The sequence below is a fragment of the Hyposmocoma kahamanoa genome, unplaced genomic scaffold, assembly GCF_003589595.1.
Source record: "Hyposmocoma kahamanoa isolate Upper Pololo Valley unplaced genomic scaffold, ASM358959v1 84, whole genome shotgun sequence".
Classification (NCBI taxonomy): Eukaryota; Metazoa; Arthropoda; class Insecta; order Lepidoptera; family Cosmopterigidae; genus Hyposmocoma; species Hyposmocoma kahamanoa.
In genome coordinates, this window is record NW_020654229.1 from 4779741 (window position 1) to 4801922 (window position 22182).

A 22182-nucleotide genomic window follows, 5' to 3' on the forward strand; every position below is an offset into this window, starting at 1 on the left:
AACAATAATTGGTAAAAATTTAGTATAAAATAAAAATGTCAAAAACTTAAATAGCATGTCAAAAATAATTTATAAGCTAAAACACATTGTCAAAATTATTATAAATCAGCTCATTATCATAATTATATTCATTTTTAGTTTATGGTGTTGTAATTATTATCATTTAATATAATTAATCGTCTAAAAAATTTTCAATTGTGTAATAGGTTTTCCCCGTCAAATATATTTTTAATTTTTTATGGAAAATTCTATCATTAGCTTCATCTTTTATGTCAGCAGGTATTTTATTATATATTTTTATTGCGCGATAATATGGGCTGTTTTTGTACATTTCTAGCTTTGGCTTGGGGAGTTCGAGCTGATTGTTCCTTCTAAAACTCTGTACGTGTTTGAAGTCTTGAATATGCCTCCTAATGTATGATGCTGCTTCGAGTATATACAGTGAGGGGAAAGTAAGGAGGTTTTCTTTGGCAAAGTATGGGCGACAACTATCTCGGGGGCCCACATTCATGATAATACGAATAAATTTCTTTTGCATTACAAAAATATCTTCTTTATTGGTGCTACTACCCCACAGCATGATGCCGTATTTCAGCCATGCGTAGGCGTAGGCATAATAACTGGCGAGCGCCGCTTTTTTATTACTATTTGTTTTTAAAAGTGCTAATGCGTACGTAAATGAAGACAATTTTAAATGAGAGTCAATATTTATTCCTAATAAATTAAAGTTTTCTACTTCCTCAATGTTTAGCATAGTCACTACAGTTTTAAGGTCCAGTTTTTTCCTTTGATGTGGTCCGAATTGAATAAGTCTAGTCTTATCTAAATTGATCATAAGATTGTGGTCTGACAGCCAGTTTTTAACCAAATTAAAAGAATGTAGGATATTGTTCATACTGTCACTATCATCCTTACACCTGAATAGCAAAGAAATGTCGTCAGCATACATAACACAATGTTAGTAATAGGTAGGTTAGTCGTCCAGGGTAGTACTGCTTGGCGGCAGAAATAGGTACTTCTGCCGCCAAGCAGTAATGGGCATTATTGCGTACCGGTTTTTAAGAGTAAGAGCGCTGGTGAAATTACAGGCACTTGGAACTTGGCGACTTATGTCGAAGTGGCATTGTCTCTCAAATCCTTACGATTGAAATCTCTGAGTGGCACTGCAACTGTTATGGACAGGCGTGTAGCTAACCATCAGGCGCATGACATGTTCGTCCCGTCATCTGATATTATAAAAAAAAGTATTTTACTCTGTATAATGAATGTATTGTGACGCTAGTTTAATCATGTTTAAATGTTTAAATCTTCTCTCTTAGTTTATTAAAGATTACATTTATAAAAAATACACTTACATCTTTTATTGTCCTTGACAATGAAGTAGACTGCGCCATCAGGCCACATTCTTTCTCTATAAAACTCTACATTCTTCTCCGTCAATTTTACGGTTTTCGGAATTGTCCGAGGTCGTTTCGACTTTGTTTTTTTCGGCGGTCCTCTTGCACTGGAATTACGTCACAATTTACGTCATCATCATCATCATCAACCCATTTATACGCTCCACTGCAGAGCACGAGTCTCCTCAGGCGAGGGTCCGCTATTCTGACCCAATGCGGGCGTCACACGTTTTCCGATGGCGGTATTAACGTTTTTTATTAATGTTTTAAATTATTTAAATTTCACCCATAACAACATACAAATATGTTTAAAACTTAAATCAGTTCTAATACAGTCTAGATCATATCGTACCATTCATATATTGTATCATTCATATGACAAACGTCAAATGAAGTGTCACAGGGATCATCCTAGATTGCGTTTAGTATAAAAATTGAAGCGCGTCTATAAGCGTCCAATTTGAAGGCGCCCTGGTTCCTAATCCTTTGCGCGATGCTCATTTTTTAAAAACTTACCTAGTGTCGATCTCTTTTTTCTTTGGTTTAATTCTATCTTCTTGACTACTATCTTTGGTAAACACTTCCTCATTAATATCTGCGCTCTCTTCAGCAATCTTCGCTTTTTTAGATCTCTGTTTACTGTCTTCCCTCTCTTTTCTCACTTTCTTATCTTCTCTATCTTTCCTTTGATATCTGTACTTAATTTCGATATCTTTATGTCGATCATTGAAGCTTCGTTCAGAAACAATTGTCTTATCGAGTGGTACATGAATTTTATATTTAATGCTTTTCGCAAATCGGCGGCCGTCCTCTTCTAGTGAAATTTTGGATTGATCCCATTCTTTTTTGTTTGTCTTTAACTGCCCATTAATACTGAAAATATATAATAATAATAACTCTTTATTGCACAAAGAAAAGATACATGAAACACAAGTTATAAAGGACATATACAAAGGTGAGCTTATCTCTAGAAGAGATCTGAAGAATATATATATTCAGGATGCTGTTAGTATTAGTAATGCCACAAATGTTGTGTCTATTGTTATAATTTTCAAATTTAAATTAGTATTTACACAAAAAAGAATTTAATGAATTACTAATTAACAGTATTGTTGTTTTTTTTTTCTCTTTATCATTAATTCAATTATTTTTTAAATATCATTATAAGTCTGCTAATTTTATATCATCTCAATTGTGAGACGACAGAATGTGAATTTTATGCGCTTGGTATTTATTCTAAGAGCGGTTACACACGCGCGACTTTAAGCAGCGATGCAAACTCGCGAATGCATCGATACAAACGCGCGTTTCTAGCGATGCGGCCGCGCATTTATATCGATGCAATCGCCTATAAATCGCAAGTGCGATGCAATCACGCGCTTCACGACCGCGCGTTTATATCGCTGCTAAAAGTCCCGTTTATAACCATTGTAAAAAAAAGTAAAGGTTTATAGACTTGTCAGTAGCTAGTAATCGAGCTAACTCAACTGCCATTGCAATTTTTGGTATTCTGGTCTTCAATGGCGAGACGATGGCATTTCGATGACGCAGTCTACTAATTATTTCACATATAAAAAATACATGTCATTTCAAGATTAATTTGCAATTTGAACAAAAAATAAGATGTGCATAGTAATTTCCACGGTAGTTTTTAGTAAGCCAACATCGATTGTTAGTGACATACTCCGTCCAACCATTTAAGTATTTTAACTTTTGCAATATTGACATACATGATAATAAACTAAAAAAAATGCTCTAGCAATCCTGTTTAAGCCCGTATGTTGGATCGCCTGTCAAATTCGTACTATGACCTCACAAAAACAATTCACAGTCCATACAGTTTACGTTTTCCATCCGAAACCCGTTCACCTTTTCTTTCATTGTAAAATTGTATCATGACGTGCTATTTGCTATGCACATGGCGGTCTCATATGTCAAAATAAGCAATTCAAAGAAAGTAATCCGTGACTAACTTTTTTTTGAAAATGTCGAGATTTTGTTATATTTTTAAGAAATTTCGTTTTTATATTTTCAGTTTCATTATTATTTTTTTTCTTTTTAGGCTACTAATAATAAATATTATTAACTAAATACTATTAACTATTGAACTTTTTTGAATAGTTTAGTTCGAGTTTCTCATCTACACAGTATTGTTAATAAATTAATAGTATGAATCATTGACTTACAAATAAATGGACGACGGGTCTAATACAAAAACCACGAAAAAAATGTCCCAAGTCAACCTATTCGAAATTTAAATTGTAATGTCATCGCAGTATCGCACTGTCAGTAGAACAAATGAAGACTAAAGCGGAGTTTGGCGCTCTGTATACGATTTTAGCGCCTTACAAGTGCGGACACTTTTTAGCGCGGACTCGACGTCCATATAATTGTAAGTCAATGGTATGAATGTAATTACAATTTTTAAATTGTATTTTAATCATTTTATTGACAGCGAAAATCGTAAAATAAGTTTTAAATAGTGCCAAATTTGACATTAACGCATTAATTATTGAAAATGTACGAATACAAGATACGTTCCAATTATGTTATCAAATTACAAACTCACCTTATTTATTTCAATTATAATGGCTAGACATGACATGTAATTTTGTCTTACGACAAATTGTATGCCATAAGTTGCCGATATTACAATATAACGTCATAAGTACAATCATTAATAAAATGATTTAAAAAATATAATTATTCTCATTTTGAACACAATTAAATCTAACAAGTAAATCTATCTATTTCTTTCATATGATTTAGTATATAGTTCCATCTCGCTCTTGTTAGATGTCAACTAGCCAGCCAGAGACAATAATTAATGTTTAAAAAGTAAAACTCATCATCTTGCCTTGCAATTCCCGTTCAAATTTATGTAAGTCATGATAGTCAAGTGAGTAGCACGCAACTTGGCTTAGTAGGCCCTCTGGACTCTTTTATATTTTAATTTTACTGAAGCGACGTGCTCTTTAACTCTGATATTTATCGAGCCAACAGATTATGTAACGAAGATTATTCAAGTTGATAAATTTTGATACCTCTAATAAATTATTTTGTAATGCAATAAATTATAAATAATTATAATAAATTCTTATTGTTTATTATAATGAATGGTCGGATTCTTCTCTGTATGAACGGGAATCACGATCCCAATCAGACAATATTTCCCTTTTGAACCCGCCCACATTGATGATTAAAAGTTCTTCATAAATAAAATCGATTGTCATAAAACTCATTAGCACATCACTAATCGATTAGAATTCGAGCTGTGAAAAGTTAAATAATGGTTGGACGGAGCATGGAATGAATGAATGCCAACTAGGTTTTAGCAGAATAGCCAATATTGTCATAATTGCAATTCTCGGTGGAGTCTCAAAGGAATTACACTGACTAAAGTACCAGCACACTATGATGACCGTTTTAACGTTGGTCCGCTTATCAATCAAGCTTCGTATTAGTCATAACTACGTTGAAGGAGCTAGTTGCTGTACATTGTAGTCCAATAGTGACGTGCGATTTTACGACACAAGTCGGCATTTGTTTATCGAAATTCGAAATTTAAAAAAATGAAATCTAGTATGATCGTCACTTATAGGATCGCTGTCCAGCACAACTTCTACCTCCGCCAAACTCGCGTCAAAGAAAAACAAAGCAGTTTCGAATTGACGATATATTAAGTAAACATTTGTATAGGAAGTGAAACTATTTTTCCGGATTTAAATCGCGTATATTTGTTTTTTCAGACAAACCGACGTTTCGGGCCCTTTACAGGTCCCATAGTCACGGTTGATGGGATCCTATGTGTAACAATCGCGAAAACCTAAGAACTCAATATAAACATTTGTAATTCCTGTTATTAAAACTTTTTAATCAGCTACCTTGCAATACTAGTTATAAATCTAAAAACTTATAGATACGACTAGAATTTGATTATACTTTTTTCGATAATGAATTAAGATTTGACCTCACTAATTGTAATCTGTCAAAATGGCCATCATAGCGTGCCGATACTGTATAGTGGTTGAATTTTTTTAAATCTATTCATGTCTTATATTTTATAACTCGTTTAATCAGCAATTTAGTATTCAAATTAAATGCATTTTTTATTAAATAAAACTCGATATGAGCAGTTCAATTGTAAGTAAAAACGAATCAAAAGTAACGTCAAATAAATTAGTACAATACACCATCGACTCGCCGATGAAAAGCAGAATACCAAACATGTAAAATCAACAAAAAATCCTGCCATTAACAGTCTATCGTCAAGTAACTGACGTGATTTAAAATTAGCAGATTTATGGCCCTGTACGTGTGAAACAATCCGAAAAAAAAAAAACAAGACATACGCGATCTAAGTCCGTAAAAGTAATTTCATTTCAAATGTATCGAGAAATTAATTTTCAAATTACAAATTGTTAACCGACTTCTAAAAAAGGAGGAGGTTCTTAGTGCCACTGTATGTATTTTTTTTTTTTTTCTTTGTAAGTATGTTACGCGATAACTCTAGTATTTGCCAATCGATTTTGATGAATCTTTTTTGTTGGAAAGAGGATACCTCAGAAGTGGTCCCATTTAAATTTAAAGAAAATATTCCCTCTCTAAGAGTGGCAAACTAGGGGATGAATGACTTTTGAAGTCGGTTTTTTAGTATACAGAGTACTAAAAAAAGAAAAAACTGAGATTATATATCATTTTGTAGTTTATTTTTTAGTAATATCAAGTGATTTAGAAGCAGTAGAGCCCCTTGTGAAAGAGTCCATTCAGGGTAGTACTGCCACCTTACCTATTTCTGCCGACAAGCAGTAATGTCAGCCTTACTGTGTACCGGTTTTGAAGGGTATGGGTGCTGGTGAAATTACAGGAACATGGGACTTGTCAACTTACGTCTAAGGGTGACGGGCGCAGTGGTAGTACCCTTCAGATCTTTGCGATTTAAAGCTCTGAGGACACTGCAACTATAGACAGGCGTGTCGCTTACCACCAGGCGCACGCCATGTTCGTCCCGCTAGAAGGTATGATAAAAAAAATATTATTTATTTACTATTCATATCGCAGTCCGATAATGCATATAAGGCAATTCTTGAATAGTCTAATCGCAAAAACCGTCAAATAATTAGGAAATTAAACTATCGTTCCGGATTTAAATCGCGTATTTAATTTTTTTTTTTTAAATCCGGAAAAATAGTTTCATTTCCTATGTGTAACAATCGCGAAAACCTAAGAACTCTATACGTCAAATACTAAGATACGACAAAAAGTATGCAATATCAGGCCGCGTTATGGCGTTCCAAACCGGAACGCGGTAATCCTCATATTACTGCTTGGAGCAAAACTAGGTAAGGTGGCAGTACCTTGAAGAATTATTTAACAAGGAGCTCGAATGCTATATAACACATAATTTGTTTGTTTGACATAATTTGTAATTTGACGCAAATTCAATATTATAATAAAAAATTATAAAAATATAACCTCAAAAAAGAAATGCTCAAACCATGTTCAAACCATCGAAATGCATTATAATCGAATTGAGTATAATCTTATTATGATCTCGGGAGGTTTTTGTGGATATAATAATAATTTTGACTAATAAAAAATCCTCCGGAAATTAAACGAGATTTTTTTTATTGCAACGCCACAAAAATACATCAAGTAACAAGTACGGATTTATAATATATTAATATATTTCATAAACTGTATCGCGCACTTCGATACACCAATATTACAAATTTACACCTTATGGAGTTACGTTAAGGTTTATTTTAAGTAAAAGTAAAACACCGAACCACGTGAGATAGCTCGAAGTAGTGGTCTGTCCTTGTCTAATATGTTGCCAACGCTAAATAAAATCTTCTTAGGCAGTGTCTAGTCTATTAACTTTTTAAATTTTGGTTAAATAAAATTAGTTTAAGGTAATATGCTTTTACTGTAATAATACAAAAAAATATATATATCAACAATGAAACCTTCTATTATGAAGTGGCATATCAAGTAAGTATACTAATTTGTATTATGAAATAATATTAGTAGTTTTGGTCATCCACAAGCAGCCATATTTTCTGTAAAAATTAAAAAGTTAAAAACGATATGGCTGGCTAAAATATGAATGAACACCCTATTAGAAAAGACGCATTAGTATTTGAACCCTCTCACTTAGCTCGTTTATTAAATTAGTACGCGGTCCAGTTTAATACACAAGTCCGTGGTAACAAGCAACACAATTTAAACAGCCGAGATTAGGCCGTAAAGCTAGTTTCCAGTGGTTTTTAGTGTTAAATGATATTATAATAAGAATTATACTTTTTTCAATTGTACGATAAGCTTAATTTGATAATATTTACTTCTCTGAGTGCTTGAAAGTTCAATGTAAGCAATTATGTAACTGTTGACAAACGACTTCTCAACAATTTTTTAGTTTTTATTGAATGTCACGATATTTGACCACCAATATATTTAATTATTTTTGTGAAATTACTCCACTAGTTTATAATAATTGTTAATACAAGATCGAATACTACGAAAAATTCTTTCTTTTCCGTCTTTTTGACATATAATTTATACAATTTAACAAGCATTTTTAAATTTTGCAAAAATTCAAACTTATAAAACAAATAAAGCACATTCTAGATTACTATTATTTTGCTAAGACGTAACATTTCAAATAAAAAAAGGTCAGTGAGTTACAAAAACACCATAAATATTTTTTTTTTATGGGGAACGTGCAAGCGGGTATTAGCGCCATCTAACGGCGTTAATGTGAACTTTCACATCATGTTCAATTAATTTATCGTCAATATTTACATCAAGGAATAATAGTGATGCTTTTTATAATTAGTACTGTTATTTTTCTTTGTTCTTTGACGGACAAATTTCTATAATAAAAAACGGAAACACCGTATCGATTGTTACGCCAAGTGGCGCCATCCGTGTAAAATTAATAACAGCCGTTGCACGTTCCCACGTCTATTTTAGCGAAATAAAACGAAAATTACCGTGAAAGTTGTTGAAGATCCTTTATTACGTTGTCATTTTCTCGATTTCTCTAGATTTTCCAGAAGACCCGGCTGGAGAAGCGACGTCAGAGAGAGACAGTGGTACTTCCATCTCTTTCTTCCTTGTAACTCCCGTTTTATTTCGCTTGTATGAGGCCGTAGATAAATTACGTCACTGTCGTGATTTTTTGGACCACAACGTGTGGCAAGTATGAATACGGAAGGATAAAGTATTGCCGTACCCCGGATTCGCAAAGCAATGATAAGAAAGTTTATAAACTTTTATTGAAGTCTCCAGTCAAAAAATTGTCAACTATTTCCACGAAAAATAAGCCGTCCAAAATGCAAACAACAGCCTTCTGAGAAAAACCTTTTTCTTTTTTCTATTTTTTCTTTCTTTTTTTCGTATTATTTCAAAGAAATAAAAATAATGACCTTTATTTCGAACCCTTAATTATCATTAATACTTATCAAGATTTAATATTTATCTTAATAAACGTATCTCGATAATTATCTTGACGTTTATAAAATTAATTGGAACAACAAAATACTACCGCTAGCAATGTCGTGTCACGTGTTTGTATCAGAATCGTATCCAAACGTGTCAAATGTCTATCTCAAAAAATCGCAAACCAAATTGTTTTGCTAAAAATTTTGGAGTGAGAGGAGTGACCCACCCCCTAATCCAACCCACCCACACACCACCTACCCACCCCTAATCCACCCCTAACCCACCCCTAACCCAACCCCTAACCCACCCCCTAACTCACCCCCATATGCCCTATAAATTTATCATAATTGTCAGTTTTAATTGTTAATTGTTGATCAAAAACATTGAAAAGATTGAAAATTGATAAATTGTTAATTGTAGATATACGCGATTAACGATTGATCAATTGTTAGTTGCTGTTTCGCAATTGACAATTAATTAATTGTCAATCTTTAATTCCCAGAATAATTAAATTTTGCCCAACACTGGTATTTAGTATTCTGATTGTCATTTTTTTTTTCAAAAATTAAAGTGATAGCTGATAATCATCACATAATTGTTATGATAATTATCGAAGAAAATAAATATCTTGCTAATTTGGAATCCTGCTCCCTAATGATTCAAATTAATCAATATCTATTAACAATTATCCCAATATCGAAACCATTGTTGGATTGTCATACTTTATGGCAGAGTCACGTAATTTAAGAACGGCACTCAATGTTCGACAAATGTCAATTGAAGTTTATGGAAGGTCAATGTCAAGTAGGGGTTTAAAGTCAAGGTCACCTTGAATACCGAACACTAATTAAAGACAACATATTTATCAAGGTCACGGCTGACCATGGGACCCGTAAAGTGCCCGTAACGTTGTTGATTTGTTTGAAAAAAAAATAAATTAACGCCATTTAAATCCGAAAAAATTGTTTCATTTCCAATGTACAGTAATCGCAAAAACCTAAGTAATCATGTCAAATTATTAAAATCAAATGTCAATCTCAATTATGACAATAAGGCGAAAAGTCAAGGTCATATTTTTGAGTCAGTAATACGAACAGTTTGAAAATTATTAGCCTTGCAAGTGTTTAGCAAAATATTATTTCCTGCCATACTTTTTATTACCAATTATTTACTAACTTTTAATAATATTAGTTTTTTTTTGTTGGAACTACATTTTACTCAACAACACTGACGAAAATGCAATACATTTTCAAACTCTGAATGGTGGCAAGGGCCCCTTCAAATTAGAAGCGCTGCAACGGCGCGAGTTTTAATTTTCATTTCACTAATTAGCGGGCCTTACACAAACAATCTATTACGCGCATGTGAAGACATTGGAAGGAAAGGGAATAGACCGCGTGATTGCGATTATCACTCGCGCAGTTTCACATGGTCTATCCTGCGCTATTAGCCTCTACACGCGCGCAAAAGAACGTTAGCTTAAAAATTGCAAACAGGTAATCGTGCACTTTCCCGCGCACAATCCTGTACGCTCCTGATCACACGCGATAGAGTGACTGCGAAAGTGGTGCGCGCGTGTCACGACACTGGAGCTACAACTGCGCTTCTAAATATTGTATGAAAATTAGTAGTCGCTCTGCTGCAGCACCACTGTGACGCTAATACAGCGCTTCTAGCTTCTATCCATCGAGTATATAACCAGAAATAGAAACGAAATGTCATTTAATTTGTTTGAAAACTATTCTGCCATATCATTACTGGGACAACTGCGCTCCGATTGGCCAGCCCGAGTTCGAAACAATTGACGGGTGTCGTCAATTGTTTCACTTCAAATCGACCAGTTAACTTGAGCTTTGCTATAATGGACGAAAATTGCAAAATTACATGTCCAATATTTAATTACACACAGGTCAGTTGTTGGCGCTGCTATATTTCAGTGCAAACGAGAGTTGATATTTATAAGTGATGTATCGCTGATGAGTTACCAGGAATGAATGGCCCTTATCTCGTCTCTATTTCTAGTTATATACTCGATGTTTCTATCTAAGGGTCTTATGGGAAGACGCTTTTAATCCGAATTTTCCACACTGTCTTTTGAAGTGAATTCTTATGCGTGTAATAGCACATCACATTTTCAAAATACTACTAAAGTTTTTTTGTTGTAGAATTTTTACTAAAGTTGTTTCGTTGTTTTATTCCTCAAGATATTTGGTATAGATTGGGCTTATAGATGGCTATATATAGGTAATGGTAATGCTACCTAATCACATTTTTTTTAAATGCATGATAGACAGCATTTTTTTTATCAGTAGAGTTTCTTGTGAAAGAGTTCGTCCAGGGAAGTACTGTCACTACCTATTACTGCCGCCAAGCAATAATGTGAGCATTACTGTGTTCCGGTTCTGCAGCGCAAAAGTGCTAATGAAATGGTCGCTGTGCCCCTCAGATTTTCCCAATGCGCACTACTTGTTCATCCCGTTACTTGGTGTTATAAAAAAATTGTAATTATCACATTTTTTTTCTCGTAGCACTTACTATGATAAAGTAATGAAAATTTTGTATTGTTACGTACTTAATCTATTTCAAAGACTTAGGGTCGTATTCTAGAACTCTAATCAATGCTCAAGTCAGGATTGCACTGGAAACACAAGCACTGAAACTACGACCCTAATGGCAGGGACTTGAGTATGATTTCGAGTGCTTTAAACCATACTCAAATCCTGACTTCCCCTCTCGTTTACGCCAGATCTCTTCGCTGTTGTCTCGGGTCTCGTCTAGCACATAACTCTCTACCACTGTACTGTTGTCTGCATACCCAAAGATACCGGGCATCAGCAGCAGGTCGTTGATATGCAGCAAGAATAGAGTAATGGAAAGGACAGATCCCTGAGGTACACCGTGAGGAGCAGACGAGGAACCATCTGCAGCTACACGAATTGGCCTAGCCTTCAGAAAATCCTATCCTTGTGGAAAAACGAACACGAATTCCGTAAGCTGGAAACTTGGTGAACAGGCAATCATGCCAAAGTCTATCCAAGACCTTTGATATATAGAGTGACACGGTAAACGATTCACCGCGTGTTTCCACAGTCTCGCCCCATAAATGTGTCGCATACGTAAGATCCCCAGTAGATCGACCACGACGAAAACCGTACTGTCGATCACTAAGAAGATCGTTATTTTCGAGGTATCTAAGGAGACAGCTGATCAATACACGCCCCATAGTCTTACAGAGCATGGAGGTGATCACAATAAGTCGATATTAGATGAATCGGCATGACTACCATTCTTAGGTACAGACTACATTTGCAAGCTTCTCGGTTTTCGGGACTTGTCCAGAACTGATAGAGAGGCGATACAGGCGAGCCAACGCCGAAGACAACTCGGGTACACAGCTCCGCACGACAATCGCTGGGATTCCGTCAAAGTCACTGGCTTTGTTGACGTCTAATTTGAATAAAGTTTTCAACTTTTTGACATATAGTGATCTCCGGCATTTCCGAGTCACAGCGAGGTAGTATAGATGGTATTTGCAAACTGGCGGGAGTTAGAAGAAAAGAGAGAAACAAAAAACGAATTTTTCTATGTGCCTGTTGCAGATGTTTGTTTATTTGTAGCTCAGTTGCCAACAGACTGGCCAGTCAGATCGAAAGATTTTTTCTTTATGTTGTTCAATCTTTGTATCAATATTTTTAAGTTTTCTATAAAGTTGTTTGTTATAAATCCTGTATTTTAGAATGTACTAGCTTAGCGTGATAGCTCTTGATATGAAAGGGTTTTTCATTTTACCTCAATGGATGAATTAATCTATAAGTTGTACAAACGCATCAGAATTCACAACAAAATTTTAATAAAAAAAACAATTCCAATGAACAAAATGTTCTATCCCTAAAATAAAGTCACAATTACGACGTCAAATTATATTTATTTATTTGAAATTCAAATCTTACCGAAATCTACGACTTTGAAAATATCTTCTCGAATCATTAGTAGGTTTTGCACCTTGAACGTCCACTTTGATTTCTTCTGTTTTCTGTCGCTTATTCTCAGCAGCTTCCACATCTCTCTTTTCCCGACTGATCTGTTCATACACTCTCTTATCCTGTACTATTGTAGTCCCCATCCGTAAATTTGATTTAGGAGAATTAGTGGTGTTCTGTGCCCGAAATTGAGGTTCAGAAGGCACTGTTCCAGATACCGTTGACGATTTTGAATCATTTTTTGGCAATTCAGATGATGAGTTACTCGGCTGCCATGTAACCCAACCGTATGCGGAAGCGTTCTCAAAAGACAATGGTAGTTTAATTTTTAGAGGATTTGATGTTGTTTTTGGTTTGATACGTGATGAGTTGCCAGAGCGTGGCCCGTGCTTAGATGACCTTAAACGGTGTGCCTTTCCACTTCTGGTGCCATGTTTTGAGTTTGCATGTCTAGTTTTCGTTCCTTTTTTTGAATGGTGGGAATTGGAGTGCGATTTTGGTGCATGTCCACTACTAACTTTAGAATCAGCTGGTGATGATCCAATAGAAGCCGATGGTGTTGGCGATGAAGCACTTTGCACTGCATCCATAGCATGCCTTTTTCTTCTTGGAGCTGCTGAAGCATCCGTTATAGAAGCATCTGACAACGAAACACCTGCACTTATAGAAGCAGTTATCGATTCATTAACGAACACTTGATTCACTTCAGAAACTTGGTCTACTGAGTTTTCAGTAGCATTCCCAGATCTATACATGCTATCAAAAATATGACTTTTTTGTACATGGTATTTTGTTGATTGTTTTATAATAGGTCTGTGCTGGGTACGATATTTGACATTGCCAGATTTAGTGGATCTATACGATTTTGGACATAGATGTTTATTGAAAAATGGACAGCTGTCCCTTTGGTATTGTTCTAATAGGTCAGAGTCCGCACAAAACTGAGTCATATTCAATAAAGCTTTGTCTACAGTTATCTTAGTGTAATTAACTATAGACCAAACAATATCCGAAACAAAGACAGGTTTCAAAGAAGGTTTCGCATCGTATGTTCGAAGAGATGCTTTGGTTTTGTTGCAATATGTACTTCTTGCGTGTTCTAACGCGATTCTAGTTACTTTGTAGACCTGAAAAATATAAAATTAAGTTAAAAACAGTAGACACTCTTCAAAGACGTGTAATGTCCCTGTTCTAGTAGCAGCAGAGTTCTTTCTGAAAGAATTTGTCCAAGGGAGACTCAATTCTTTAAGACTCGACGCCATCCACTAGCTTCTTATAATTATTGATACAAACACACTCAAAAAATTTCGAATCCGGCCGAATCAAAGGAATTTTTTCTGAGTATTCGATCTTTGTATTGATAACTATAACATTACTTTTACTTATTTTGTTAAAACTGAAGAGGAAAAATTAAAAAGAATACCAATACATACAATGAATAGAATCATGTTTATGGAATTACTTCAGCTCTTGGAAAGCCATATTCAACGGCAAGAAACCACCTTCGGAAACACCATTTGTGCAGAAGAACGACGAGCCCTAAAGGGGTAAAAGACTAGTCTAGTCTAGAGGCGTTAAAAATTAGTCGAGTTTTTTTAAATAGGCCTTAAAAGGCTAAGTCTCTTTGATCACTATTTCTGGTGTTTGAATAGTATAAGTAGACATCATTGACGTACAATTATATGGACGTAGGGTCCGCGCTAAAAAGTGTCCGCACTTGTAAGGCGCTAAAATCGTATACAGAGCGCCAAACTCCGCTTTAGTCTTCATTTGTTCGACTGACAGCGCGATACTGCGATGACATTACAATTTAAGTTTCGAATAGGTTGACTTGGGATATTTTTTTCGTGGTTTTTGTATTAGACCCGTCGTCCATTTATTTGTAAGTCAATGGTAGACATGGTAATTTTATGACACAGTGTGATGGCTGCAGTGGCCTCTCAGATATTCGGAATTTAAAACTCTGAATAGACTGTAGCCTGAACCGTCTTCTAATTATTTCCCAAGCCAATTTCCGGTAGGACCATAATAATTGTTAATTGTGTATTGTTCATTAATAACCGGCAAAATAATCATCATTAGTTATATAAAAGAAGCACACTTTTTTTACTTTATACTTTTATTAAAATGCTTAACGAGATAAAGTAAATGGTATTAAAAATAAGGAAATAGTTTTACTTTGTTTTGAAGTTTAACTTTCACGATACGCACACATTATTTGATTTTTGCAAAATAATCACGTATAAATCATATTTTAAACATATATTAATTACCTTCCAGACCATGGACGTTGCAATGCGTCCGAAACGTCGAGTTAATTAAAATATGTTTTATACGTGATTAAATCCCGAATTAAAAATCAAATCAATAGTTTTACGTCTTTATATATTTCCCACGGAAATCAAAACAACAATAAAGTACGTTGTTCAAAATTCATGCTATTATAGATTTTAAATCTAATAATTAATGTTATGTACCAGGATCTCGGCTCCGACTACCTATTTACAGCCTTTGGAGTCGAAAGTGGGGTCCCAGTGCCCTTCATCTTTACAAAATTTTATCCAAAAAACTTAATATAGACTGTCTTGGAGACCCAAGGGCCGGCTGCTACCTTGCCCACGCATTAGCATAGCAATACAAAGACGGAACGCTGCCAGCATCTTGGGCACCTTGCCGCGGGGACCCAATTTTATTCATATAATTTAAAAATCCTAGTTTTACTTTCTAGTATTTAAGTTTTTATTGTCTTTTTTAAGTTACCTGTATATTATCAAAATAAAAATAGTATCTCCATAATTAATGGGAATGGAAATTAACATTTCCGTAAAACGTGTTAAGTCCCCAACCCGCATTGGGCCAGCATGGCGGACTATAGCCTAAACCCTCGTCTGAGTCGAGACCTGTGCCCAGAAGTGGGAAGTATAAACAAGTTGATGATGGCGACGATAGTACACTCCTGTAAACTTCGGTTTTATGACTTAAACGCCTTTTCATTAGAGCTACAGATATATTGAAATTACCTCTTCGATAATCCGTTCAACATCGGATTTTATACCCAAATCCTCCAGCTCCTGGTCAAAGCTCTTCTGTGGATGTTCTGAGGGTGGCGGCGTCACATCTGTATTCGCCCTTACAGTCGGGGACGGAGGCGGCGTTATATCTGGGTTTACCCTTAGACTCCTCTCTCCATTACCTATTTCTCTTTTTCTACGCATTGTCTCGTCGTTCTTCTCGACAAGTGCATCTGGATTGGAATCACGCTTGGCTCTGGGGGGTTTTGTAATCATTTTACATTAGAAAATAAATTTAAAAGTCAATGAAATAAAATCTAATATACTATCTAGATGGACCCTGTTTAATCGACTTAAAAAAAAACTACTTTTTCTGTATATGCTACGCGACCACTAATAACTTCAGTGTCGACGTACGTGTATGTGTGCCGTGTGTATTGACGTAGATCATTACCATTTTTTTCATTCAAACGTATCACGCTTTACGGTGCAAAAAAACGTCTTAAAGAAACCTACATGTTGAGTTCAAAATTCTCCCGATGCGTGTAATGTTCTCGGCTCACAATAGAGTGACTGTGTAAAGCCGGGTCCTCGAATCTTTGACTTGCGTTTTTCGCTTGTTTTGGTTGTAGTGGACGCATAGACGCTGCTGCTCTGTGATTGGCCAGTGGTGCTGTCCTCCGCAAGCGTTCCTTGTTGCTTGCGTGGAAATATCAAGCTTGCTAGATATCAAACTCACGCAACGTAAAGCAAGCGGCCGGCGCAAGCGAGAGACTCGTGAACAGTCCTAAAGGCCTAATGGCATAACGTAACCCACGTTAGTCCTTGATCGCATATAAACACGACCATGGACCAGTCAGTCAAGACGACTTCTAACCGCGATACAATACAGCGCAGTCAACTACTACTACAGTGTTAGCACGGTATGATGGCCGTTTTGACAGATTACAAATAGTGAGGTCAAATCTCAATTCATTATCGAAAAAAATATAATCAAATGCGAGTCGCATCTATAAGTTTTTAGATTTATTATTAAGTAGAGTTTGTGTATGTAACTGCCTATAACGCAAGCTCGTGTCATGTTCACTTTACGGTTTCCTCAGTTGCGTATTTGTGTTCAGAGAAAGATGTCGAAAAAATTAAATTTATACATTTTCAGTTACATAGTGCCTCATTTTCGTCTCACAAGCTAATAGGACAAACCCCTATATTATATAAATGAATAAACTAGTATTGCAAGGGGTAGCTGATTAAAAAATTTTAATAAAAGGAAAATAAAAATGTTTACTTAATAGGTACATCAATTCGAAACTGCTTTGTTTTGCATTGAGCTTTGACGCGAGTTTGCCGGAGGTAAAAGTTGTGCTGGCCAGCGATCGCATAAGTGACGATCGTACTCGATTTCATTTTCAAAAATTTCCAATTTTGAAAACCAAATGCCGAATAAACATCCATAAATTTTACTGCACGTCACTATTGACAAAAATGCACGTCAATTAGCTCCTTCAACGTAGTTGTGAATTAATACGAAACTTGATGAGCGGACAAACGTCAAAACGGCCATCATAGCGTGCCGGTACTACAGTACCACAGTCTAACCAATGATGTTAGTACCTACTAAGGATACACATTACGATTCAATCTTTATGAAAATAGATTCAAGTGCATACGATGTAACTATTTTTTGTATCGATTAATTGTATCGAATACGAATCGGATGTACTACGCAAACTTTCTTACTGTCCATGAACGGGTTAAGACAGAACATAATATTCGAAAATTTTGTTTATATACGAAACGCGCGTTTGCATCGCCGTGTGTAACCACTCTAAGGGCGCGTTCCCATTGTCGTAACGTTTTATTTATCGTTGGACGACTCGACAGTCGTTTAGCCTGTTCCAATATCACGACTATCTGTCGTGACTGTATCGTGAATGTTTATTTTATCGGTCAATGGCTGTTGTGTCTAGCTATTCCCACTAGATTGTGACGACAACTTATTTATTAGTTTATTTATATTTAGTTTGACGAGAGAATGTTTGAGGCTGCGATTATTTGTCGTCATATTTTTATTTATTGTCGGACGACTGTCGTTAGCTCTTTCCATTGCCTTGACAGTCTGTCGTCGTAAACGACAGTTAATCGTGTTGTGAACAACATAACGGTTACCATGCCGGACTGCCACGCAGAGGTTCCGAGTTCGATGTCAGGAGAAATATTTGTATGGCCTACATTTATATCTCTCGTGAGTTTGGGTGTAATTTGTGATTGCCTATGTGTGTGTCCATGGCACCCGCGATACAGGGGATCAAGAGTAGAAATTTACTCTATAGCTGCACGAGTCCGAATAGTGCCCCGTCTGCTCACTATAGCGTGAAACACACTGAAAACGAGTGTCGGGGCGAGTCGGGTCGAGAGCGCGGCGGGTGTAATTTCATGTATTTATATGGACGACAACACAGCTCGCGCGGGCACGAGACGAACGCAAAACAGGACACGCCCGACCCGCTTTCAGTGTATTTCACGCTTTAGACGCGCATTGCTGCGATACGATATTCCTGTAGCAAGGCATCTCACAGCCAAGGTTTGAGTAACAATTATTGCGACGATCGTCAAACGTACTGGACGTATTTTTCAAACTAGGTAGCGACATGGATCGGATAAAGAGTGTTGCACTGCTGTTATTGATTGCTGTCGCTGCCTAGTTTAAGAAATACGTTTAGTGCCGTTGACGGTCGTCTAAAGAATGATCACCCGAACCGTGGCAGTGAGACGCTTTGCCACACGAAATCGCATCGCAGCAATTCGCAGTTTTGTGTTTCCACCCTAACTCGTAATATAGAGTAATCTAGCATACTAACCTCCCGAAAGGGACAATATCGTTATTCAACTCTGACGGATTATTTTCTGCTAAGTTCTTCATGTCGGGTATATTTTGGCACATTTCGATTTTCTCTGTTCGCTCTCTTTTACGGCATTCAGGACCGTAAACGATTTCTATCTTGCGGATGTCCAAAGCGGTTAAACTGCCACGTCTCTGTGACGTATTTGGATCCTAAAGGAAAAAACGAAGTTTTTTTTAAATTTAATATTAACCATATCGATGAACACACGCTAACTTAATGTTTTAGTTATTTGTTATTATTTTTGTAAGGAACCATATTTATTTGGGAAAAAAAAATAAAGAAACAAAAAACAACATAAAAACAGTACAAAAATGAAACTGTCGTAATCGACTCATCCGTAGAACAAAGATCTATTTGCAAGACTACTTGTTCTCTGGACATAGTATATTTCGTTCGTTCTACTTCGCTGTGGATGTCAGACCGACCGTTGTTTGATTTTATATTTCCGAACGAAATAAGATACATAAATTCTCAAAACACCTTTACATAGACCTTACTTTGAATAACGAAATTAGTCTCGTAACATAAGTATTTTCTTTTCGTTATAAAAGCACATCGGACTCTGTTCTTCGGATGAGTCGTAATGTTCATTGGAGGTGTCCATATGAGCCGTGTTAACCTTTGACTTATCACCTCTCAAGCCAAGGCCGTGGGTTTGTATATATAATAAAAAAATTTTTTGCTTCATAATTTAATTTTTCGGTCATCTCGGAATAGTGTTCACTAGTTTACTACCAAATTTTCGTGGCATTTTTTATTATTTAAGTATTTTTTATCGTGCAATATTATTTAATAATTACACGATAATATATGTACTTGAATATTTAAATAATAAAAATTGCCCAGGAAATTACGTAGTGAACACTAGTCCGAGCATGATCGTTTTCATTCTTTTACTTACTTTTAAATAAATTTATTTTTTTCTTTTTATAAGAAAAAAGAATTTATTAAGGTATTACTTCCCTGGACGTACTTTTTCACAAGGAACTCCACAGTTACTAAAATCTTTAATTGAATAGGCCGCTTTCTGTACCCATATACGTTTTTAGAAGGTACTCGTCGTTCAGATAGTCTCAGCTAATGTTATCGCACCTTTTAATCAACCCTTTATTCAGGATGTTATGATATTATACAAACCTTAAATAAGAAAACCCTGTGTCCATTTTTGCTGTATTCTCTATCACCAAAGTGCATCACGCTGTTGATATCATACGGCAGCGATCTGAACTCCAGGGGCATCTTAAATTCTTTCGCAAACAGCTCTGCTACCGCTGTAAAGCAAAATAAGAATTTTTTATTTATTTGTATTCAGGTTACAAAGACCCACAAGTACATACCTATATAGACCAACATCCATAATAATATAACAAAACACTAATGATTAATTATTATTTGCACGTATTGACAGCGACGTGTAACGCAACGTGGGTGCCCGGTAGCCGGCCTCGAAAACGTTGGCACATGACACCTTTCAGCCAAAACTCGTACTTCATGAAGGTTGACAGAGGATTCGCTCTGGGCATTTTGGAGGGAAAAGTGTCGGTTTTCAATTATTTTGTGAAATCTAGTTTAAAGTGGAATAGGATAGTGCTGTTGTACCTTAATCGAAGATTAAAACGCGAAATTATACGAATCTCGAACTAAAATACCCGTATCGACCCGTTCTAAGGAATCCCGAGTCAATCCAATCACGCCGCCTCAAATTGCCTATTCTCTTTGTGGCGGCCACATTTACAAAAACAATTAAACTTCATGTTTAGGCTGATGGCTTTGCCAAAGCCTTAATAAATTAAAAAAAAAGGTTGACAGATGTTGAATTGGTACTCTTACCACCATTGACTTACAATTATACGGACGTCGGGTCCGCGCTAAAAAGTGTCCGAACTTATAGGACGTTAAAATCGTATACAGAGCGTCATTCACGCTTTAGTCTTCGTTTGTTTCTTCTGACAGCGAAGCAAGCAAAATTAGACAGTACTGCGATGACATTACAATTTAAATTCAACGTTTTAGCTTTTTCACATTCCTTTACATGTCACTACGTTTAAATAGGTTGACTCGGGACATTTTTTTCGTGGTTTTTGTATTAAACCCGTCGTCCATTTATTTGTAAGTCAATGCTCACTACAAATGAATCAAAATTCAACTTGTGGCGGGATCCTAACTACTCAGTTATACAGTTCGAAATTAGGTATTCGGTTTTATTATTTCAGAAGAATATACGTATTCGAGTATACTTCAATGTTTAAATAATAAAAATTGCCCTGGAAATTAGGTAGTGAACACTAGTTCGAGAATGACCGTTTTGATTCCTTACTTATTACACATTTCGATGTAAAAAACCTTTTTTAGACGAAAATGAGGCTCCACACAATACCCACCTTGCAATCCAGTGGATTCTCACTACCAAGAACGCACATACCGCGAACGCAGCTAAGCTGACTTGGCTTTGCTCACGTAGTTGCACGCAACTAACTATGCTTTAAAAGGACTTTTGATATACGATCACATGTCACTTTTTTATATTTGTGACGTTCATTGTAAAAGTGGAATTATCTCCTTGTAATTAAATTTTGAATTAACTATCTTGTTGCAAAAAAAATACAAATATTCATTCAGTGTTTTTAACTTTTCATTGTTTAATACAAAATCGAAGAGAGAAAAGAAGAAGATGACTGTTGCATAATGAAAGGCTTTAAAACACGAGAAACATCACATGAGTGTTTTGATGCCTAACTATGTACAGTTACATACACTGCTTTATCTACACACACATTATAAGCTCTCTGTGATGTGTTCTGGAACCGCATGTTACTACTGGCGAAATGGCGGCACACAGTCGTAGTTTTTACTTTTAATTCATAGATAAACTAGAATCGGCCCTAAGTATCATATCGTTCGATATCAAGTGACGTGTGAAATTGTCGAAATTGTTTGCTATTGACATTTCATTACGAATAAAACTTCATCTCGACTGATATTAGAATTGAGGTCAAATCAAATTGCCAAAAAAACTGCCTCCGTGGCCGAACGGTTACCATGCCGGACTGCCACGCAGAGGTCCCAAGTTCGATTCCCGGGCCGGGAGAAATAGTTATGGCCTACAATTATTTCTCTCGTGAGTTTGGGTGTAATTTGTGGTGGTCTATGTGTGTGTCCATGGCACCCGCGACACAGGGTTTCCCTAGTGCGGGGCTATGTTAAGTGTGTGCGTTATTTTTTATTATTTGTTTATTAAATTGTTTCATTTTTCAGAGATGCTCGAAATTTTAATGTAATAATAAAATGGAATTCGATGTTACTATGAAGCAATAATAACATATTCACAGATAAGAAATTTGTTCTAACAAAACAGTTTATCTTTATGCTGGTCGTAATTTGCTGTTTTTGAACACATCATAGAGGGTTTATGATATACGTGTGTAGATTAAATATTTTTTTG

The 22182-nt window shown here is 35.8% G+C and overlaps 1 protein-coding gene across 1 annotated transcript in view; it reads right to left on the reverse strand.

Moving 5' to 3' along the window:
* LOC113234574 overlaps nt 1–22182 on the reverse strand; it is a 79464-nt gene that overhangs the window by 25634 nt on the left and 31648 nt on the right. The window contains exons 5-10 of the mRNA XM_026469928.1: nt 19878–20011; nt 18696–18889; nt 15844–16090; nt 12794–13950; nt 1914–2270; nt 1356–1504 (exon numbers count right to left, since the gene is read on the reverse strand). Of these exons, the coding sequence (XP_026325713.1) occupies nt 1356–1504; nt 1914–2270; nt 12794–13950; nt 15844–16090; nt 18696–18889; nt 19878–20011 (2238 nt within the window). The remainder of the gene's footprint in view (nt 1–1355; nt 1505–1913; nt 2271–12793; nt 13951–15843; nt 16091–18695; nt 18890–19877; nt 20012–22182) is intronic.